The sequence below is a fragment of the Podarcis muralis genome, chromosome 2 (genome assembly GCF_964188315.1).
Source record: "Podarcis muralis chromosome 2, rPodMur119.hap1.1, whole genome shotgun sequence".
NCBI classification, from domain to species: Eukaryota; Metazoa; Chordata; class Lepidosauria; order Squamata; family Lacertidae; genus Podarcis; species Podarcis muralis.
In genome coordinates, this window is record NC_135656.1 from 2,369,153 (window position 1) to 2,382,846 (window position 13,694).

Here is a 13,694-nt window from a genome sequence, read left to right on the forward strand (position 1 = left end):
CATAAGCCCCACACCACACTTTTTATACCAGCTTTGTGCCTGGTTTCATGGCAGTGTGCTCTGCAGATTTGTGTGGAAGCACCGAACATTCAGTTTAGGGCAAAATGGCAAATCTAAGTGTGAAGAAAGAGAAGACACAACAGTTTCTTTGCCTGTGGTGTGACTCTGACTCCAGTTTGCTTGGCAGAAATAACATTGGATTAATCAGTCAGCTGCCTGCCTCTCCCCATTGCATTGAGTGGGCTTTCCAACTTTTATTTTATGTACTCAATAAAAAACAAAACTTTTTTATTGCATTTGCAAGGCTGCTTTGGGAACTGAATATGGTGGTGTAATGGTGATGTCATGGGTGATAGTTAATCAGCACCACCCACTGCCAGCTTCTGCTGCAAGCATGCAGAGCCATTTCCATTCCAGTGTTTGACCCTGGAAAGGGGGGGGGGTGTTTGTAGTGGATGCAATGAGGATACTCCAAATCAGCTCCATTGTTAACTGTAAATGTTGTGTCTGCATCCTAAATGCAAAAACCATGAAGAAACTTGGAGCTGCACTTTAGGAATGGGGACCTGTCTGAAAGCCCATAAACCAACACAACTAAAATATATTTGTGCTCAGACGAATGTGGTATGACTGCCCATGAAACTATTCTGATCATAGTAGAGCAAGTAAACTCCTTTTCACAGTATTAATTCTACTGATGCCACGCCATCTCTACAAAGGATCGTATTCCTTTAATCCATGAGGGGATTCATCTTCTTGGGTTATTCACTGAATATTGCATTGAGCTGGGCCCCAACCACATGATGAGGATAGGAGTCATAGCTCATATCTATGGGGATGTCATACCTGGGCACTGAGGTTGAGAAATGAGAGCTGTGCCCATGAGTGCTGCTCAAGCTAACAGATGGGTAGTGGGTCATGAAGCTGTATGATTTTTCCAGGTCTGGAGAACCATCTTGCTTTAGGGAGAAATTTCCACTGATGCTCAGGGGAGGTGTCAAGGGGCCCTCATATGCCGGAGATGTGCAGTCTTGGTGGTGGTTGCCAAAGGACGGATCCACAAGGCTTTTGAATGTGGGAGGCTTTAGGTGTACAAGGTGGGCCTCCATGTTTCCGTACGGTGGACTGGGCAGCCCAGGAGACTGGTAAGAAAAACTGTGGCTGGGCACAGCTGAGTCAGAGACAGGGCTTTTCTCCTCATGTTTCTCCAAGAACAGGGTTTGAGGTCCCAGCTGCAGGCAGCCAGCCACCAAGTTGCTGGTTGGTTGGGACAAACCTTTACATAGCATCTCGACAAAACCTTTCCCTTCTGGAGTCTGCCCACTTTCCAGGACCTCTGACAAAGCCCATATATAGTTCCTGGCAAGTCTGAGTGTCTCAATTTTGGACAACTTCTGTGTCTTGGAGTAGCAGGGCATCACCTGCCTAAGGTTATCCAGAGCATCATTGAGCCCATGCATCCGTGTTCGCTCCCGGGCATTAGCCTTCACCCGACGGGCCCTGAACCTCTCCATTCTTGCCTTCGTCATCTTCTTCTTCTTTGGGCCCCTTCTTTTTGGCTTCCCACCATCTTCCTCCTCCTCTTCCTCCTCCTCAATACTGTCATGCTCTTCATTAAGTCCAGCAAGTATCCCATAGGAGGCTTGCCTGCTATCTTCTTCCTTCATCTCATCTTGGGAGCTTAGGGCTTCATCTATCCATGGTTGAGATGATATGAGCTCGGCCATTTCTTTGGACTTGCTGTAGAGTTTGGTCATCCCTTGACCCTGGAAAAAACAGCAACCACAAATCCAGATGAATTCAGGAATGAGCAGGTCCACAAGATGGCTTTATCATTTTATATAAAGAGGTATGACCCAGGAAATTATGTTCTACCATTCTGTTCTAGCCTGTGGTGCTTGTATGCAATGTCAGTCATACACAGTGCAGAACCATTGAAATTAGTGGACAGAAGTAACTTAGGTCAATTAATTTTAATGGGTATACTCTGAATAAAAATTTGATGGAGACAACCTTGTCTATTTAGCATACTGTGCAGCTTAACCCTGACCTTTCTCTAATCTTCCTATAGCTTTTTATCTGGAAGCAGGGGTTGGGAACCTGTGGCCCTCCAGATGTTATTGGACTCTCATCAGCCTATGCTCTCAGTGTTGCCTACAGTCAGGACTGATGGCAGTTGTTGTCTAAAAACATATGGAGGGCCACAGGCTCACCATCCCTGCCATAAACATAGACCTGCACAGCTTGCAAATGCACAATACCAAAAGAAGCCCACTAGCCTGATGGGTGCTTGATACATCACCCCCTCGTGTTTTTTAACTGCTGGGTAGGAAGCAAATGCAGAAGGTTTACAAGCCCTGGTGGGGAGACCGTACTGGTTGGTCATAGGCTGCACTGGTCTGAAACAGATGATCAGAATATTTCCTTTAGGGGTGAGAGAAGATTAGATCCACAATTATACCTTGTAACCTGAGTTCCATGCAAGCAAATGAAAAAATGCCATAGGCCACATAACAGATTTGTATGGAAAAGCTAATTGGAGTTGTCACCAAATTTTACCAAAAATAAAATCAGATGCTAATTGGGGTGAGGGGCATCTTCATTCACAGAAACATCTGTAAGAACTTGGAGAGGAAGTTAAAATATATTAAATAATAAAATAGGAATCTCTCTGAGTTTTCATAATCTCAACACTCTGCTACTCTGAGCATAGTGAGAAGGTGGGATAAAAATCTATACCTAAAGGACCTGATTCAACTCAAGTTAATAATCATTCCTTAAATAGAAGATGCAGTCATCCCTCAGGTTACAGACGCTTCAGGTTGTGTTTTTTCGGGTTACGGACCGCCGAAACCCAGAAGTACCGGAACAGGTTACTTCCGGGTTTCGGCGGTCACGCATGCACAGAAGCACTAAATTGCACTTTGCGCATACACAGAAGAGCCGAATCACAAACCGCAAGTGCGCAGACACGCCACTGTGGGTTGTGAACGCTGTGGGTTGCGAACGTGCATCCCGCATAGATCACGTTCGCAACCCGAGTGTCCACTGTACATAGAATCCAATAGAACAAATTAGTTGAGATTTATTTAAACCCAATTGTTTTTAATGGAACTTACTAAGTTTGGCTGGACATTTTTAGTGATGGATTCTTAGCTTCGTAATTTATTTATCAGATGTCTGTGATATCATCTATCTATCCATCTCTGTTGTTTGAATTTTGAGGCAGAATTTCACATTTCAAATACAGGGACCTACAACAAAATGTTGCAGTGCAGATTGATCCTGCTCAGGGTAGGAGTCAGCCTCTGGTGAATAATGAATGCTACGACAACACTACAGAGAAAGAACAGGAAAAAACAACAGCCTGGGTTTCATGATAATCAACTGCTTGTCAGCTTGACGTACTCATTTAATAAAGCTTAATGTGTAAGCAGCTTTGTTGAAAATGTGCCATCCAACTAATCGGTCAACTGGCCGTCGCCTCATCCAGTGTAGCAAATCCTACTTTTAATATGCCTGATGGGACTTGTATAATGGATTAAAGTGTTAATTGTTGTGCAAATGGGTAGTGTGTCCCATAGGCTCCAAGCAGACCCTAATTACGTTTTAGTAAGTAATTAGAATGTAGCAAACCTAGCCTCACCCTGGAACACATGTGGGCCAGATACTTGCATGCACCTGATCTGTGACAGCGGGAGGCCCTGCTCCTAGGTGTGCAGTGCAGTGTTGTGGGGCAAGCATTGAACTAGACCTGGGGAGATGCAGGTGCAAACCCCAACCGAACCACAAGGCTTACTGGGTAAATATGGACCAGTCACTGTCTCTTGACAAGAGAGAACAACTTGGGATCCAGCAAGTGAACGCAGCTCCTTTGATGGCTCTCGAGAACTTCAATGAATGTCACCCTTTTTGCTGCCTACACAGAACTGAAAAACAAGCAAGGAGGCTAAGAAACCCTTAGTAAGTCACCGTACATGGCTAGTGTACTGTCTCTGGTTTGGTGGGTCACACAAGGTGTGCAAATCTGCAGGCTGCTGCTGAGTATGGTGGTGGTTGACCTGTTGGGTATAAGTGAGACTGCTCAGGCTTTGGCTGCAAGCTAAACCCTGGGCTGGGTTGTGGTGGGGGCTTAACAGAGCAGGAGGGTCAGCATCACATCTACAGCCCTGCTGCTCGTACTGTCCAGGGTGGAAGGTACCAGAGGGAGGGGCAGGCAAATTGCTGTGCTGACCTGAATCTGGTGCAGTGACTGGGCCTGGGCTCGGCCCACTGCTGTCACACCCAGGTGAGGAAAATGTCCTTCGGATATGCCTTGAACTGACACACACTACTCTGTCTGAGCTTAAGGACAACTTCTGTTTCCTTCTGCCAATACCATATAGCTTTGTGAAATGATCTAGAAATGATGAAAGCTTAAATCTCAATGATCTTTGGATGAGCTGAAAGTGTAGGCTCCCACTCTCTCACAAAAACTGTCATTGTCAGGCCGGTGAGTGGGGGGGGTCCTCTAGCACTTTTTTCAGAATTACATGTGAAAGGGCTACAAAAGTGTTTAGTTGTTAGAATGATCCCTGGTTGGCTAGAATTTCTTATATATAGCTGGCATTGCCCTCATTCAAAATGGCTCCCTTTCCATTGTGACACCACCAGCAAAATAATATAGGTAATGCTGTGCAGTGACATCATCACATCCAGTTATGTGATCCAGGATTGACTGAGATTCCTTGAGAAGAAAGGAAATGGTACTGGAAGCAACAGCACAAGGGATACTAGTGATTGTGACAAACAGCTGTGAACAGGCACAACAAATTGTAGGACTAAAATACAACTTTAAAGGTAAAAAACAAATGACTAGATCTTTCAGCTCAGCTCTAAAATATCCACCATTTTAACTGAGAACAGAGCAAGACACAATGATCAGGTTGGTTGCAACTCATGACAAAAATATATTTCTAAATATATTTGGCACGTGGGAAAATCAAGAATAAAATATAAAATATTTATGGATGCAAAAGAAAGAGGAGATTTTCCCCTGCCAGATATGAGACCATAGTATGAGGCATCCTGTCTTTGTTGGTTGAAGGAATGGATGGCGTTAGAGAATTCACATATTCTAGACTTAGAAGATCATGACAATATTTTTGGTTGGCACACTTATTTATGGTATGAAAATGTGAAAGTTCATAAAAGATTTACAAATCATATAATTAGGAAAAAATTGTAGAGTATAGGATAAATCCAAGAATTTATTAAAAACACCACTTTGGTTCTCATCATCGAAAGCTATAGTGGTAAAGAAAAAGAATATGATAGAAGGGTGGAGAACTTACAGAAATTTATTAAAACAAGAGGGAAGAGAGTATAAATTAAAAGAATTTAAGGAATTATAAGGAAAGTTACCAGCATAGATACACTATCATCATTTGAATGAAGAATTTAAGAAAGATAGGATACGAGGGTTTTGGGAACAAATATCACAATTGGAGAGAGACCTGATGTAATGTAAAAGTGCTGTCTAAAATATTATTGGAATGGGAGACAAAGGATGAGCAAGTAAAATCCTCAATGATACATTGGGAATAGATATTGGTCATAATATAGACATGGAAGCATGGGAACGATTGTGGAATATGGATATAAAATTTACAGCATGTTATGGTCTAAGAGAAAAATATGTGAAAATGATATATCAATGGTATCTAACACAGTACACTGGCAAAAAATGTATAAATCTAAATCAAATAAGTGTTGGAAATGTAAAGAGAAAGAAGGTACTTTTTATCATCTGTGATGGTCTTGTAGTAAGGTTAAAGCTTACTGGAAAATGATATATAATGAAATGAAAGGGATGTTTAAAATAATGTTTGTAAAAAAAAAAAACCCAGAAGCTTTCCTTTTGGGAATTATAGGGACAGAACTACCTAAACTGTATAGAAACTTATTTATGTATGCAACTACAGCGGCAAGAATGTTGCTCACCCCAAAATGGAAAGAAGCAGAAGTCCTAGCAAAGGAAGAATGGATACAAAAACTTATGGAATATGCAGAAATGGCAAAACTTACCAGAGGAGTAAGAAATCAAGATAAACTTTTTATAAAAGAATGGAAATGGTTTATTGAATATTAATAGATAAATTGTAAACACATAAGAACATTGGCAGGCTTATTGTAATAACATGCAGTTTTACAGGAGTATATATTTAAAGTAGATGAATAAATGAGCAAATTAAGTTAATTTGGATATGCAGAAGATATTAAAGTAAATTTTAGGAACTGCAGAAAGAGGGCGAAGGATGTCAAGTTTTGAAATGTTAAAATGATTGTAAAATTAGTGAAATTATAAATCTGAAAAGTATCATTTTTAATGATGATGATGATGACGACACAATGACCAGGATTCAAATAGCCATGCTACATTAGCCCAGTAGGATGCTTGACTACTTGCAATGAACAGCAAAACTCTGTGATGTATCACAAAGTGGTTATCAAAGTCCCCTCAATTTCAGAAGTGATTTACTACATAGCACGAGAGGATGCTTTTTGACAAACAGAAACTCAAATCCTCCTTGATTATGTGATTCTTTGGATTCAGCCAAATGGGTCACAATTTATGCGCATACAGATTTAAGAATAGCATTAAGAGAAACAGAAAGAAACTCTGCTAACTTAACATCTGCTAACCTGAATCTGCTTGGAGTAAAAATATGTATTCTCTTAGTCTCTCTCCCGCACATACAATTCCCATTTATAAATTTTATTTTATAAAGTTTAGGGCTTATGAAAGTGCAAAATAATTTTATTTGACAGGGTAAAACTTTATGCTGTTGCTTCAAAATTGAACACAATTAAATGAGTATTTCTATTTTTTAATAACCTTCTTTACTGAATTTTAAAAAACCAAATTTGAACAAGCAAAGGTTTCTTTTAAGATTAAAACCCACTGCAAATTCTTGCTAAATTTCAAATGTGAACCAAATGTCATCCCATTTATATAGAAAATATAGTTATGCAATTGGTTATTCATGTGCATTTTATTATTATTATTATTATTATTATTATTATTATTATTATTATTATTGAAACAACCCAATAATTAGGATCTGCTTTCAGATAGGGACTGTACTAGATAGTATTCAAGGTACTTCCTGATTTCTCAGTAACATGTACCTAAAAGTTTGTGTCTGGAATTCTGGGCCATTCTGCACATTATGGTGACATTTATCACATGCTTTGCCAATAAAATATTGAGGATTAGAGCTTGGTCTTCCACCCCTACCCTGCTGCCCCACTAGGGCTAGACCCTGCAAGAAATATATTGATGGAGCAAATCAGCCCAGGTGAAAGAACCCTTACGAGCAAAGCACTCCCCTACCCCTGCTATGATTCCTCTCTCTCTCTTCCCAAAGCAATGGGATGGAAGGGTTGGCACATCTGGTTAATATTCCTCGACAAGCTGTCTCTCAATGCACTTGGGGAAGTCTCGGGTAAAGCAGAGCCAGAAGGGGCACAGCCAAGGGGCACAGAAAAAAAGATAATGTTTCCACATTTGAAATAGCCATGGGGCCACCAGATATCTGGTTTCGACTGCATACACACCATACATTGGAAGCCCCCCCCCCCCAAGAATCCTGGGTACTGTAGTTTGTTAAGGGTGCAGGAAATTGTGGCTCTATGGGGGTAAAATACAGTTCCCAGGATTCTCTAGAGACTAAAAATGTGCTTTAAATGTATGGGGTGTATGCATCCATATTCTACATTAGTTTTTCTTTTTATAGATCATAATAGGACCTTCCACACACATACACACACTTATATGTATCGTTGTTCCACACATTTCATTTATTCTTATCGGCTTCCAAATAAATGGGACATGTTTGGCTTACTAAACAGATCAAGGGACCACACAGAGTGGCTGGAGCAACCCAGCCAGATGGGCAGGATATAATAATAATAATAATAATAATAATAATAATAATAATAATAATACCGTTGCCAAAAATATACAGTAAGAGGAAAGACAAATGTCAAAGATGTAAAATGACTTGTCCTCCTAAGGCAAACCATTGGTCCATCTATCCCAGTATTACTGACTGATAGCTGCTGTCCAAAGTTTTAGCAAGTGGTACTGGGACCTGAAGCTAGGACTTTCAGCGTGCAAAGCCTGGTTTCTGTTGCAGAGGTATAGCTATTCTCCAGTGCTTAGAAGCAAAAGCAATGGATTCATGAATTAGCAGTAAAATTAAGCGGGATGTGGGAAAAACTCTTTAGAGGGATGGAATGGAATAACAATCTGCTCATGGAACAAACAAGATGCTTTACCTCTCATATTTGCAAAAGGAGATTGCTAAGATATATGTCAGCGCAACTGCAATGCATGGAGCTGTACATTAATCAGTGTTAGACTTATAATCTGCCTAACACTTATTGTGGGTTACATTACGTTTTCACAGATGTCTTCAAAACAAGCCTTCAAAGGGAATCATCAGAATTTGTAGTTTTAGGGATGACCATGACAGCAGCTTCCCCAAAGTCCCCCAGTAAAGGTCATGAGTTGGGATATGAATCTAAATTCCCACAGAATGAATTCCAGAGCTTTCTAATGGTTCACTAGCTCTGGCTTAGATAAACAGTCCTAAACTCATCCGCTTCCCATGGATGAATTAATTTCAAATTCCTAATTATCAAGTCTATGTGGAGAACTATTAAAACAAATCAGAACCACCTGTTCTACACTTGTATCACATACGTAAAAAGTCACACTTTTTTGTCCAGGAATGATACATTCCCTTCTGTTCTCATAGATTCTCATTCAGATTTAATTGCACATTCTTTCCACCCACCCACAAGCACTGAAAAACATGCAGAAACTCACTCATCTATCGTTGTTAATCACCTTGACTGTGCATTAATGCCCATGCAGACAACCAAAATGCATAGTGTGAGCATTCTCTCACCTCCAGGTAGTTTGACTATCTGTACTACCTTACCACATATTAGATGTAGGTGCATGGTTAGAATCTGTGGTTCAAACAGCCACCAGTTCCCACCCCTAAATGGTGCGCACTGAACTGAAAATGTGCCAAGGGAGGTAAGTACAAAGTGATTTTAATTATGTACCTTGTAGACTGGAAGACAGCTCAAGCATAATCTTGGGGTAATGCTCAAACTGATTAATTATGCTTTCCTGAACTCTTAACCCTATTTCGTACCGATAATTAACATGAATAAAGACTTTAATCACACCTGGCTTACACAAACTTACTTTTGCACGTGGAATTGAGGGTTCTAGATGGGAACAAATTTGTGAGTTCAGATTCAGACCTGCAGGCCGTAACTTAAGGAAAAGAACACACAATTTCAGTTTGCACCACCCTTTTAGTCAGAAGGAAATGCCTTTAAAAAAAAACAAAAAAAGCAGTCTTTGGCAAATGACTCCCAGCCCCTCTTACCGTGCTAAAGGGTAGCCTTTTGACCACCTCCCGCTTGCTCCTTGTTGACAACAAAAGCCAACAAAAGTTTCTTGAGTGTTCAGTGTTCCTCGAACATTCTTCCACAGCGGTAGGACCTTTCAGCACCAGAGGCCGGGGACAGCTCCCTCCCCTCCGCTATAGGAAAAGAGCCTCTTTCTTTAGCCCCGGGTTGCCTTCGAGCCTTTCCCGGTCTCTCTTTTCTCCCAGCCACTGGCGCAGGCTGGCGCTAGAAAACACAAAATAACAGGCTCTCCTCTGGGTCACGGCTGCCGACCCTGTGCCTCTCTGTTCGCTGGGATTTCAGCGCGGTCTCGGCACTTAGAAGGGGTTCAGGAACTTTCCTCTGCTGCTTCCTCTTCCAGAACCACAAGTTCTCCGGGCAGCTCCTCCTCTTACTTCTGGAGAACTCCTCGGGATCCCGACACTTTTGAAAAGCTTTCTGGTGTTGGCGATTTCCGCATGACTGGAACCTCCGGGAGCTCCTCCCACTTGGGGTAGAGAAAAGAGAGTGCAAAGCAGCAAGGACGCCTGCAGTGGACGTCTGCAAGGAAAGTCCCCCCCCCCTTTAGTTTCTGGAACCCCAGCCAGTGCTGAATTTCTGAAATAAAAGGTTTATCATCCCACCTCCCAGAAAGCTACAGAGCTTGACATCGAAGCACCTGCCTTCCCATCTCTGCCATCTCAGATGCAGGGCAGAAGTAGCTGTGGCTTCTTGGGGCATGTGTGCGCATGAAGAGAAAACCTGCACATGTTCCGAGGCCGTTATGTAGATATATTGCGGAGTTAAAGCTTTCTTTAAAGCCCTAGCTCAGATTAAGCCTTGTTGGCAGAGGGGGAAGAAGGACGATGCTAACACCACATAAGGCATTTAAAATCCTACTATGTGGGAAATGATGTTTAGTTTCTAAAATGAGAGGTGATGCCTTGTAAGCCCTGACTGCTGTGGGCATTTTATTGCAGCCATTCAGTGCTGAGGACTGTGTACCTGAACACAAGAAGGGCCCTGCTGGATCAGACCAAAGGCACTTCTAGTTTCCCAAAGTGGTCATCCATATGTCTCTGGAAAGTCTTCAAGAAGGACCACCTGTCATTCCCAGCAAGTGGCAACCATAGGCATATTGCCTCTGGCTCTGGAGGTAATATATAACAGTCATTACTAGGAGACATTGATTGCTTACTTCCATGCTCAAATGTACAAATTTTACCATTATTTCATGCCTAAGAAGGCCAAGCTCAGCTACCAGGGGACAGGCAAAGCCCCAGTGAGCCTTGTCTCAAATTAAGTCCTGCTGTGACAAGGCTAAATGTCATGTTTGGCATGAAACCTATCTTGTCTTATATGCATGCTCACATGTGTTGGTAGTTTCCTAGAGGCCCTCAGTAAAGGTAAAGGTAAAGGGACCCCTGACCATTAGGTCCAGTCGTGACCGACTCTGGGGTTGCGGCGCTCATCTCGCTTTATTGGCCCGATGGAGCTGGCGTACAGCTTCCGGGTCATGTGGCCAGCAGAGAACCAGGTCATGTGACAAACCAGAGCAGCGCACGGAAACGCTGCTTACCTTCCCACCAGAGCGGTACCTATTTATCTACTTGCACTTTGACGTGCTTTCGAACTGCTAGGTTGGCCAGAGCAGGGACCAAGCAATGGGAGCTCACACCATCGCAGGGATTTGAACCGCCAACATTCTGATTGGCAAGTCCTAGCCTCTGTGGTTTAACCCACAGCGCCACCTGCGTCCCAGAGGCCCTGAGTATGTGATGATAAATGCAAACAGGTGACAAAAAACTAAAATTAAATTGATAAAAATACAAAATGTTAAAAATTCCACTCACTTCTGTTAAGAAGAGTGTCTCATGTTAACCCACCTCTATCTAGTTCTAAATACAGGTAGGTAGCTGTGTTGGTCTGACACAGTTGAAATATATATATATATATAATTAAAAATGTCCAGTAGCACCTTAGAGACCAACTAAGTTTGTTCTTGGTATAAGCTTTCGTGTGTATCTGAAGAAGTGTGCATGCACATGAAAGCTTATACCAAGAACAAACTTAGTTGGTCTCTAAGGTGCTACTGGACATTTTTTTAAAAATTTTTTATACAGTTCTAAATATTTAGACAGAAAATGCTTAGCAACTGCTGAAAAGAAGACCCCACATCTCTTCATCCACCTTTCCCTGCTAACATTTATGTTGCCATTGTGTCATTGATTTCCCTGGCAGACAAAGAAGCGCAACAGGTATAAACTACCAAAATAGCATGACTTCATATATTTTGCCTTATGAAACAGGGCAGAGAGGAGGAGACGCAGAATTGTCATTCTCAACAGTATCCATGATGGTCGCCGTCTTAAGCAGACTTACTTATGAGGGCAGGAATGAGGAAAGTTTGGCCCTTCAGATGTTCCTGGCTGAGGCTGATGGGAGTTGGAGTCCAGGATCATCTGGAGGACCCCATCCCTGTACTAGGAAGTAAGCCGCAATGGGACTTACTTCTGATTAAACAACATGATCAGAATTGCATTGAAGGGTGAGAATGAAGTCTGTTTTGCCACGGCTGGCTTTCTGCTGAACATCCTTGTGACAGGGCAGCAGAAAGGTGGGATGGTAGTGGGTGGGTTGCCATTGCCATTAACTCTCCCTTCTCTGTTATTAGTAGCACCAGCCACATTCACCAGGCTCCCTGCTGAATGTAATTACTGGTTTGAGCTCCTAAGAGGGTCTATATGGCATGTGCTTCTCTCTCCCACATGCCAACACCAGGCACACTCAATTCAAGTCATCATCATCTCACACAGAGCTTGCCCTCTCGGAGTCTGGGATTATCAGGACTACTAATTAATTCATTAGCTGATGGGTGGTGTTATGTCCTCTTCATCTCCAGACTGGGATGCTCAGGGAGGGAAGGGTGTGTGTGTGTGTGTGTGTGTGTGTGTGTGTGTGTGTGTGTAGCAGAGAACAGATTGCGGCCCATCAATCTGCCTGTTGAGGCACTCGCTTTGCTTGTGCCACTTCCCCCTCCACCAGCAGATGGTTCCAACAGGTTCAGAGGGTGCCTTTCCTTTGGCAGGAGACAAAAGCAAGAGAGGCAGCAGCCAATGAGAAAACGCTGGCAGTTGGAGGGGTGCGTGAATACAAATATTCCTGTTTGTGTGTTTCCCGGATGGTGCATGCGAAGGAGCAAGGATTTGAACTCACAGAATGAGAAGCCCTCATGTCTGCACGAGTGACCCCTGGTGAACCGAGCAGAGAGCGGACAGCCCATTGTTTCCCCTTCAAAGCAGAGCTTGAGGAGCCCACGTGCCAGGGGGCTAATCCTATTGTCAAGAGGCCCCACATCTGTCAGACTTAATGGGGGGAATCTCCTCTCCCTTAGTCCCTCTCTGGCTAGGAAGCTTGCAGTCAAAGCGCTCTCTTTTCCTGTGGGACCATTTCATGTTCTGAAGGGTTTTTCCTCATGGCCACTTTATACACGCAAGTGGGTGGCTGCCATAGGAGGCCAACTCCTAGAGGCTGGGGTCCCTTGGGCTCCCCCAATAATATATTTAAGGGGGATGCCCCCCCCAAGTTGAGGGCATTGCCATTCAAATGATATGTGCGCACCATGATTGATTAGGTGGGGCAGGGCTTGCCTGCCCCCCTCCAATGTTTTATTCAAGTTGGCACCCCCCCCCCCCTCTGGTGGCTGCAGTGCCTTTCCTGGAATGGCAGGGATTCAAGTAGCAAGAATGGGATGTGGGGACTTTGAAAGCTTACCCATGTGAATGAAAGGGGAAGAGAGAGACCCTCCCTGCAGACAGAAAACAGGGTATCAGGGAAAAGTCTACGCTCAGCTATATGCCCTGCAATGCTGATTTTCTGTGTAAAGCATCCTTCCCGCAAATGGGATACATTCAAACAGGCAACACAGCCTGCTTTAATACTCCCCATGCAGCTGCAAGGGGGGGGGGTCCCATCATAGCCAGCATGATTGGTCCTCTCTCATGTGGAGAAGCTCTATGTGCATATCTAAGCATGTACATAGAGCCCTAAGTATTTATTACTATTTTTTATTATTACCTAGCTTGCTTCCAGGGACCTCAAGGTGAAGTTCATGGTTCTCCCGCTCCTTAGTTATTTATTTAATTATCAATCTCCTTCCACACACATGGCTCAAAATTATGGACAAACTGCACCAAAAACCGCTCAAAAGCAACACAGAAAATAACAGCATGGCTGAGTGT

At 42.9% G+C, this 13,694-nt stretch overlaps 1 protein-coding gene across 2 annotated transcripts; it reads right to left on the reverse strand.

The window, feature by feature from the left end:
• Window positions 1-274: 274 nt before the first annotated feature.
• Window positions 275-9,996, reverse strand: NEUROD4 (neuronal differentiation 4). Of its 2 annotated transcripts, XM_028721212.2 has the most exons (3): window positions 9,453-9,996; window positions 9,266-9,337; window positions 275-1,766 (listed from the first exon to the last, which is right to left on the reverse strand). In XM_028721212.2, exon 3 carries the CDS (start codon window positions 1,755-1,757, stop codon window positions 762-764), a length of 996 nt encoding a protein of 331 aa, XP_028577045.1. In that variant the 5' UTR covers window positions 1,758-1,766; window positions 9,266-9,337; window positions 9,453-9,996; the 3' UTR covers window positions 275-761. The 2 variants fall into 2 exon arrangements, with proteins under 2 accessions (XP_028577045.1, XP_028577044.1); XM_028721211.2 differs by lacking the exon at window positions 9,266-9,337 and having other exon boundaries at window positions 9,453-9,995.
• Between the last annotated feature and the right edge of the window lie 3,698 nt (window positions 9,997-13,694).